This window comes from Erigeron canadensis, chromosome 7 (genome assembly GCF_010389155.1).
Source record: "Erigeron canadensis isolate Cc75 chromosome 7, C_canadensis_v1, whole genome shotgun sequence".
NCBI classification, from domain to species: domain Eukaryota; kingdom Viridiplantae; phylum Streptophyta; class Magnoliopsida; order Asterales; family Asteraceae; genus Erigeron; species Erigeron canadensis.
The window spans coordinates 32443360-32453646 of NC_057767.1; the positions used below are offsets into that span (position 1 = coordinate 32443360).

The following is a 10287-nucleotide window of genomic DNA, read 5'->3' on the forward strand; positions in this document are numbered from 1 at the left end:
AACCCAATTACTTTGCCTATTGAAAGTCGAAAAGAATTTGAAGATGAAATCAAAAACCAACTTTTAAAAAAAATATGACAATGGTGTGATGTGTCGACACAATTATGTAATCTATATATGAAACTAATGTTGGTTTTTAGGAAACAAAATCAATTTTATTAATTTCATAATTTTATTTTTTACATACCAATATATATTTAATATATTTTATTGCATAAATAAATAAATATTGTGGAAAATTATAGAGATGACACATATGATAAAATCCTATGTGGCAAATTTTAAAAATAGTTTTAAATTAAAGAGGGTTTTAAAAAGCTAGGATTCCTATTGTTTTAATATTTATATAGATAAATAAATATTGTGGAAAATTATAGAGATGACACATAGGATAAAATCCTATGTGGCAAATTTTAAAAATAGTTTTAAATTAAAGAGGGTTTTAAAAAGCTATGATTCCTATTGTTTTAATATTTATATAGATATTGAAAAAAATCAAAGAAAGATACTAGAAATAAAAATCTTATGTAACTTAACCTGTTCACTGTCCAAAAAGCTATAGTAAGTAAAGAGATTTAGAAAACTATAATTATAACATATCCTTGATTACTCGCAGGAAACCTGTTACCCGACGATTAATAAGTAAACAGGAACCCGCCGGGTCTGGGTACGTACGGGTTTTGGACGCGGTTTTATAATCGAGTCCGGGTCCAAGATTACCTAAACGATCTATACCCGATTCGTTGTCATCCCTGAGCTTGCTATTAATATATGGGAAGTGATATTCGTACCATTTGTTTTGATTGATGTACCACACTTGTGCAATACTGGCTTGTACAGTCAGCTGTAAAACTTGTACATTGTGGTACATCAATCAGAAACAGTGGTACGAATATCACTTCCCTTAATACATATGAATGGTTAGGTGATTATGGAAAGGGAAATGATAATGGTACCACTAGTTTTAATTAAATTACCAAAATGTATAAGTTTTACTGCACACATTATAAGCCAGTATTGCATATATGTGGTAGATTTATCATTTACTGTGATATGGATATCACTTCCCTTATGGAAATTACACAATATACATGCTCACCTTTTCCATGTATATAGAGAAAAATTGACGAGTATACATATTTAAGGGAAGTGATAAACTACCACTGTTTATTTATCTATAACAATATACGCGTTTTATAGCTGACTGTGTAAGTCAGTAATGCATAATGGTGATACATATATCAAGTTTAGTGGTACAAATATTGCCTTCCTTTTAACTTTATTCTTGATCATCTTCGCTTGTTGTCTTGCTGATTTATTCATCCTCTTCTATCCGCACGCTCCTTTTCTCTTGTAATTGATGATTAAAATCAATGTGTATAGTAGTTCATGATGTTTTTTAATTAATTGTTAATTTCATCTTTACGATAGAGCAAATTAATTTTGTTACCTTTAGCGGCATCATCTTTCTCAGTGCATCGAATTATCAGATCAGTACACTTCGCTTTTCAATTGTGGTGTAAAATATAGTCATAGGATTAAATATCAAGTTTTGATATATGCATATTGAAAGCTACCTTTGGTCTCTCTTTTTTTCGCATTTGTGTTTATTTTACAATTTTTGTAGCTTGGCTCCCACCTTTGGTTATTTAAATACTTTTTTTTCTTTCTTTTGCCTTTCAAGTGCTTAATTATGTGTGTATCATTTTCTGCAACTTTTTTTTTCTACTGATTTTGTGCATCGACATACGCCATGAAAAACTATATTGACCATTGCGATGAACATTTGGTTAATTGTGTTGTTGATGGGTTACATCTTTGTTATATTGTGGATTTTATGATTGCAACTTTACAAGCTAATGATTTTTATTTGTTCCTTTAGCTTCTATAATTAATTAACTCTTTTTTTAAGTGAATGTATGCCAATATATAGTGATATTTAAGCAATTACAACTTACTTATATTTATTAGGGATTAGTATTTTAGAATGTAAACAACTTTACACAAATAGTTATAGTTCGTATCGAACTTCAATCATGTGTATTGTATGTAATAAACTTTCAAATCTTGTGTATTGTATGTATCCGAGTATATGTGGCAACCATATAAGTTGCCACTTGTCAAGTTTTGATTGGTTGAATACATACAATGCACAAGATTTGAAAGTTTATTACATACAATACACAATATTGAAGTTCGATAGACACTATAACAATTGTTGTAAATTGTTTACATTATGGAGTACCAATCCCTAATTATTATAACTTTTAGTATCCATTTATATATTAACACAAAATAGATGAAAACCACTGTTTATCTATAAAAATATCTACCTAAAGAAACACCTGATAGCAAAAGTTCAAATCGATCAATCACTAAACAAAGATAATATCCATAAAAGTTCAAAACAATAAGCAAAGAAAGATAATAAAAAGAACTCAAACTAAAGCAGAAAAGAGTGACGATCATTCACATAATTTCAGAATGTCCATAAAAACCCAAAAAGGCCTAACGATATGTCGATGTATCCACCTTCCACACAAGAAGAGGAGAAATTTGATTATAAAAAACATTCTCAAAGTGGATGATATCCAAATTAGAATTATATAAAATAAAACTAGCATAAGTGCCCTAAAATGTTTTAAAGTCTACAATTCTACATATATAAGATAAAATTGAACAATAGTTTTTTAAATATTTGTGAAAACTGTGAATTATTCACAAATGTTAAGAGGCCTAAGCATAAATTTACATGTAAAAATCCCTTCTTGACCCACCTTAAGCTATGTCAGTCTTTAACTCATCTGAGTGAGTTGGTTGAACAATAAGTGTGTATTGGAATTTAAGTCAAAATTGGATCTAAAGTTGAGTATTAAGAAAATTGATAAGACGTATATTAAGTACTAAATTATATATGTTTGTGTTAAGCAAATTCGTTAGCTAAAAGTTATTGTTAAGACAAACTTTTATTATTCTATAAGTATAATTATTATAAAGTACTTAAAACTATATATTATACCTATATCCTATCAGGATATATATATAAATGTTACATGTATATGGCCTTACATTTTTTTAGTTTGATAAACATAAAGCTCTAATACATGTTAAATCCAAAGAAAGGTGTAAAATGAATAATGAATAATAAAATGGAAACAATAATTGTTGAGTAAGTTAACATGATGGATGGAGTATAAGCTATTGATTGCATTAGCTTGGTTTGGGTTTAGATAGATTATGTCCACTTTGAGTTGACTTACTGGGCCTATATGTAAACTTCATAAACTGAGATCAAGGATATATTTATATTTGGGCTCAAAGGAATATTTAGTTTCTGGGCCATTTTACTACCCTTCAGATGTGTAGGTTTATTACGAGTAATAAACTAATAAAGGGTCTGGTAAACTGGGCATGCTATCGGGTCCATATACGCATTATTATTTTACGGCCTAAAATAACCACCTGTTCAAACTATAAAATTGCCAGTAGAAATAAAGTTTAGATTTTTAGATACGAGAGTGCAAAGTACCTATATGAAACTGCCTCGTGGATGCTATCGGTCCATATTAAAGTGTCGTGCATCGTGTGGGTAAAATACCTATATATTATATGTATACTAGACAAATTTCCGCGCACTACGACGGAAATGGTGTAACGTCAATATGATGGTGGCGGCAACAGTTAGAGGTGGTGACGACGGAGCGATTAGTGTAAGTTATTGATGTAAAATGAGGTGTTTTTTTATGAATTAAGAGATAGATGCTAGTAAGGACAATTTGGAATTTCAGAGGTAGTAAAATGAAACGAGGTGAGTTTGTTTTATTAAAGAGTAATAATAATAATAATGATTTACTATTAGATAAAAAAAAAAGTGCAAAATTTATAGTTTTGTATGATATGATTGGAATTAAATTACACTTTTTGATCGAGTTTTCTTACTTCTTACCATTTATTAGAATTTGAATAAGAGCAATCTTATGTGATTGCAACATACTTCTCATTACTCCTAAATCTAACAAATATTTTAACATTGTTAACTTAACCTCTCGATCACCGCATGAATATACACTACTTACCTTATAACATAACTAGAAATTTGACCCACGCGTTGCGTGAAATTATGCATATATACGCAAAGATCTTCCCTGAAATGACAGGTGGTTGCAAGCCCAAGGGTACACAATCCGGGTGAGGATAAGTAGCACAATTACACAGCTCCCTGTTAGTAAAAATTTAAGATCATATGCAAATGTAGCAAATGAAGATAAAATAAGATATTGCATCACACATCAAAAGGTTTAAGTGACAACTACTCTGAAAGAAAGACATCGAAATCATTGAAAAGTTTTAGTAAAAACCTATTGCAATGCACAGAGCTTTCCTACTCGTTGAATATTATAAATAATTTGCAACAATAATACGAATGTCTATTATTGAAAATTAGTTTCTAATGTTTCCGTTCAAAAAAAAGTTTCTAATGTTTCCATACGTCTTAATTAAGTTGTGTTAATGTCTATTAAATTAGCCCTTAAGTTTTGACTACTTGTGCTGGGCTAAATATATAGATCCAATGGCTTTTTTTTGTCAAATTAAATTAAATGATGACATCATTAAACTATATATATAGGTCTTCTATTTATAATTGAAATTACAACAGATATAAAGTACTTGATGACAAACCCAGTTTTATCTAAGGTCTTGAGTTCGATTATCAAAGATGACTAATTTTGGGGTTTTCCCTCCGAATATAATATTTCGTTGTTTAAGGTACGTGCAAAATTTCATTAATATATGGTGAAGTTTTTCTTAATGTCATATACGAACTGAATTTTCGGGAAAAAAAAAAAAAAGAAAAGAAAAGAAAAAAACAGATCTAAACAATTTGTAATTCAATGTTGTGTACTGTTAGAGTAGCATTAAATTTAAAAAAGTTAGTTACTTTCTTTTTAAAATCTTTTCATTCTATTTTTTTCTTCCTAATAATGCACGAATTACATATACATTGCATAATATCTTCTCGATCTCACAATCCACATTGACACGAGTACACGACATCTACAGTTTCTACACTATGTATGAAATTAAAGAACTAATATTTTTTATGTAGTTATGTTTTGCTAATATTAGTCTTGTAGTAATTAAAACCTTTATATAAGTTTAAAGGGTATAATAATAATTTTACCACTTTTTCTTCTAAATCTTGCCAAAAGTGGTAAAAAAGTTTTGGGATCAAAACATCATATTTTTCCTTTTTTTTCCCTTCTCTTTCTTTTAAAACAAAAACTCAAGAATACAAAAACTAAAAAATAAAACTCAAGAATGTACTCTTAAGACGATGATGTTAATTTTATTTTACTTTTTTACGACTAAAACTATTCAACTAAGTTCTTATTTTTGGCCAGGTTCAATTCTTTTTATGTTTTTGACTTGATTTCAAGTAAATAATTTATTCAAATGATCATGTTTAGGTTGTCGCCGACTGCTTGAGCTGGCATGGGTCAGTCTCCCTTACGTCTACAACATCGATCGATCGGATCCACCAATATATGGTTTCAACTTTCAAGTTATAATCTTTCTTTTTATGAAATTTATTAAATTATTTACATTTATATGGCTATGAATTATGTCGTGTGTGTTTTTATTTGTATCTTTTGATTGGGGCTATAAACGAACACAAATGACATTTTGTTTGTGTCTGTCAATTTCACTCAACGACGACTATTCACCATCATTTTGACGACGACGATTCATATCGGAGTTTTGTTTTGTGTTTTGGAATAATATATAAAAACAGGTACAATAAGTGATCAGAAAGATTGATCATCATGCTTTACTTCAACTTATATAATAGAAAAATTAATTAATTGGATATTCACATTAAGGTAAAATTTTCAAGAAAAACATGAGATAAACTACCATATTATATGTGTTATGTCGTTTTCATTGTTTTTATCCTCTCACGTGTCACGTTAGTTCATTCATTAACATGTCGATGAGTCCATTAATTTATGATGTTTGTTGCCTTTTTAACACCCATCGAGAAAGCTCCACATGTTTTTCATGCTTGTATGCAACTTTTGTATTTCCTCAATTACCTATTTCCAATTAAACAAAAACTACTTCTATTGATGACAAGATTATTGTCACTTGCACAAAATAATCTCCATTGCTTGCAAGTTTCGCTATTTCTGATGGATGTGGTATATATTGTGGTATGGTATACCATATAAACCATTGATCGAATTTTATCTCTACTACTTTATAAAAAATATTACATCATCTCTTCTAAGGCCTATGTCAATGGTGCGTCGACGGTTTGTTCGTGGATCCCGTCGACGAGGAAGACATTGGCACCAATTCGTCGACAGCTTCTTCGTTGGGCTCTCGTCGATGGGATGAACGCAATCGACGAGAGAGAGGCGCGGGTGAGTGGGACCATATCCAGAATCAAACAAAAAAAAAGTGTTTTTTAAAAAAATTCAAGTTTCAAATGGATATTTTTTTTCCCTTTATTCCTTTTTTATTTAAACAACCATTTCACTTTCATTTCTCATTTTACTTTCAGTTAGTGAGCAGGGCCAACAAAGCGGAGCGGATGACAGACAGACAGGTGTCCGACACGGCCGTAGAGTTGTACAAGAGAACGACAGGGGAGAAACATTGGCATTACCAGAGGTGCTATGACCTTCTTCATGACGTGGTTATCTTTTGGAACGACAACGCCTCGACGAGTAGGCAACCGGCTCCAGCGGTAGATTTGACTGCCGATGACACTCCACGTGGTTTGACCCCGGCTGCAAATCAAACGGGTCAACCATTTGAGGGGTTATTTGGTGACGACCCGATTAGGAGACCACCGGGTCGCAACGTAAGCTGGAGGTTGTCTAGTTCGTCTGATGCTACATCTAACCGGTCATCGGGTTCGGAAGCGGCCCAAACCCTTACTGCGTATCTTCGAGCCCAACAAGAGGCTTTTGAAGATTCCCATATTAGGGATGCCGCCATGAAGTTTTTGGCAAAACCGGTTCCTACGGGTCTGTCGAGGAAAGACTTGAAGGCTCACATGGCATACTGAACACACCTGCAAGAAAAGTGGGGGAGTAGGTTCTATGCAAATGTCGATGACAAGGAAGACGAGGAAGAGGCCAACGAGGACGAAGGCGACAAGTAGTTTTATTTAGTTTGAATAATGTAGTTTAATTTAATTGTAATGTTTTAGTTGTGTACTTTGTTTGTTATGTTTTTTTTATGTTAATGTAATGTGTTTTTATTTAATGTAATGTAATGTTTTTTAATAAATAAAATTAAGTTTGTGTTTTTTATTTTGATATATTGAAATAAAATAAAAGTTGAGGAAGAGTTGAGGAAGATGTGGGGTTGGTAGTGAATGAGGAAGAGGTGTTTTAGGAAAGAGAAAAGCTGATGTGGCAGTGAGGAAGAGGAAGGAAGAGGTTCATGGTTGGCAGAGGCCTAACACATTTCAACATTTTCTCTCATAAAAATATTCTCATGCGAAATTATCATTTTACCCTTAATGAATTAATTAATTCTCTCTCTTTTATTCATTAATTAAACATTATCATTTAAAATACTTATAATACCCTTAATGAAATAATTTACAACATAGACCCATCAACTCCTAAAATAACTACACTACCTCTTTTACATTAACTTTTTACAATAATAATCACACTACCACCACCCGTCATGCCACCACCACCACTAGCCACCACCACAACGATGCCAACTACCACACCATCGCTACTACCACCACCACTACCACATTACACGGATAAAATGCTAGTAAAAGATAACAAATTTTCTCATCCTAAATTTACTTGATTCAAATTTAAAAACATTGTACAAGCAAACAACCCAAACAATGTTTGTGATCTTTCACACATATGAACTCATTTCATGTATAACACAGCCCTTATATATACCTAGGGATGAGAAAAAGACCCTGGAACCGACTCGAACCGAAGCCCTAACGGGCCAGGTCACAGGTCATGTTTTAAGTGCATTCGTGGGTTACGGGTTAGACGGATCGAACCGGGCAGGGTGAAGTCAAAAACTGAAAAATTGTGAAGGAACTCGTGACCCACCTGACCCGAACCTTCACGGGCTGGGTCACGGTTCCATTTTTCATGCTCTCACGGGTCACGGGTCATCGCGGTTCGGGCCGGATTTTGACCCGTGCACATCCCTATATATACCTATATGGCTATATATACATCAAATACAACGTAACAAGCTTAAATCGATCTTTCACCATTTTCTCATAACTTATAACCTAAACAAATTATAAGCTAAATAAAACAATAAGCTTATATATGTATTTCTTATCTTCTAGCGTTTTGCTAAAAGGTTTTGTATTATTGTTAAAATAATTTTGTGGTAAAGATAAAGTATAAGCTATATAAATCTTAACAAACATTTAAAAAACCGTTAAAAAATCAAGAATCCATCACTCTCTTCCTTCTCCTTATCAACATCACAATCAACATTGGCTTCGAACACATTTTTCACAAAACCCTCAATATCAATATTATTTACATCCATACCATTCTCATCCAACGGTCCAGGAACAAAAGGTGGTCTAGCAATATCCAAAATTTTCTCCCAATCAACACCCAAAAAGAACTCATGTCCTTTAATCTGAACCATTGATATCCTTTCTTTTGGATCCTTGACTAACAACTTTCGTATCAGATCTCTCAACGGTGTCGTTTCGCCAACAAGCTCCGGGGTCTTTGACAAAATGTTGTAAAATGTTACTTTCCTATTTATTCCTTTAAAGGGTGTTGTCCCATATAACATTTCATATAAAACAATGCCTAAACACCAAAAATCGACCATATGATCATGCCCATTACCTTGTAACATTTCGGGTGCAATGTATTCTTCCGTGCCCACAAACGAATTCGTCTTTGAAAACGAGCTAGTGATCGTGTAAGTACTAATTGGCTCGGAGATATGATCTTCTGACTCGGCTGGATGTACCGAGTCTTGTATTGGAAAATCATGTCTACAACAAAAAAGTGATAAACGATTATTGTTTCTTTTCTTCATTGGTGGCTTGGAATTTGATTTTGGTAATAATGGAGATTTTTCTAATATTATTGATCTTTCTTCGGATGATGGTAATTTCGGGGATAACTTTGTTGAGAGATCGAAATCCACAAGCATTAGATGTCCATTTTCTTGTATCATTATGTTTTCTGGCTTTAAATCGCGATATGCAATTCCCATATTGTGTAGATACTCCAATGCAAGTACTAATTCCGCGGCATAAAATCTAGTATCACATCATATGACCAAATGTTTAAACATAAATCATTTTTAGTTTGATCAATCATATATATATATATATATATATATATATATATATATATATAATATAACAATATATATTTAAACAAAGTTTGAACAATAATGTGTTTTATACAAACCTGATTATATCAACCGAAAACATTCTTTCTGTTTGTTTCTTGCGAAGATAATTGAGATCACGACCAGGACAATAATCTATAGCATAGCCAGTGATAATCTTCGTGGCTAAAATGCCACGGAGTTTAGGTAGCAAGGGATGTTGCAGTACTCGCAACACCTTTTGCTCAAAATGAATTTCACTAAGCTCACTACTATCATTATGATCAATCTTCTTATGTTTATTTGTACTAGTCGCCACTTTTAAAATTGTCTTCAAAGCAAACAATTCTCCATTTGATGACTTGTCTCGAGCCAAAAACACGACGCCTCTAGCTCCCCGGCCTAGGTATGATATTATTTCTAGTTGATGAATGTCTAATACCGCCAATTGATCATCGCCCATGGCAGTCACAAGTAAAGCTAGCTAAGAACTTTGTTTGTGTGTTTTACAAAAGTATACAAGAATAGTGTGTTTTTTATATGTTGTTGAGAGTTTGAATGATTCAATAGTTGTTGAGGTATGTGACATAGAGAAGAATTTTATTTTTCTTGCAGAGAAAGTATATGAAAACACATAGTTGGTATGAAAGAAATAGAGTAGTTAAAAAGGGGATATTGCTTAGCTATATGACACATGACTCGACGTGTAACTAATAAAAAAGTATCAAATAAGACTTGTTGCTTTCTAGAAGGAGGTGGATCATTAATTTTGAAGGCCCATCTTTAATTTGGTCCTTTTATCATTAAGTTAGTTTTCTACTTTTCTTTAAGTAGTTGCTTTTGAACAATTATAACCTAAGATCTAGTATAGATATTCATTTTTTTTTATATATAGGACAATTAGATATAATCTGA

General features: G+C 32.2%; 1 protein-coding gene across 1 annotated transcript; it reads right to left on the reverse strand.

Annotated features, from left to right (window-relative positions):
* Positions 1-8355: 8355 nt before the first annotated feature.
* On the reverse strand, positions 8356-10000 carry LOC122608072 (serine/threonine-protein kinase OXI1-like). Its single transcript, XM_043781159.1, has 2 exons — positions 9453-10000; positions 8356-9298 (listed from the first exon to the last, which is right to left on the reverse strand). Exons 1-2 carry the CDS (start codon positions 9833-9835, stop codon positions 8449-8451), a joined length of 1233 nt encoding a protein of 410 aa, XP_043637094.1. The 5' UTR covers positions 9836-10000; the 3' UTR covers positions 8356-8448.
* Positions 10001-10287: the final 287 nt, after the last annotated feature.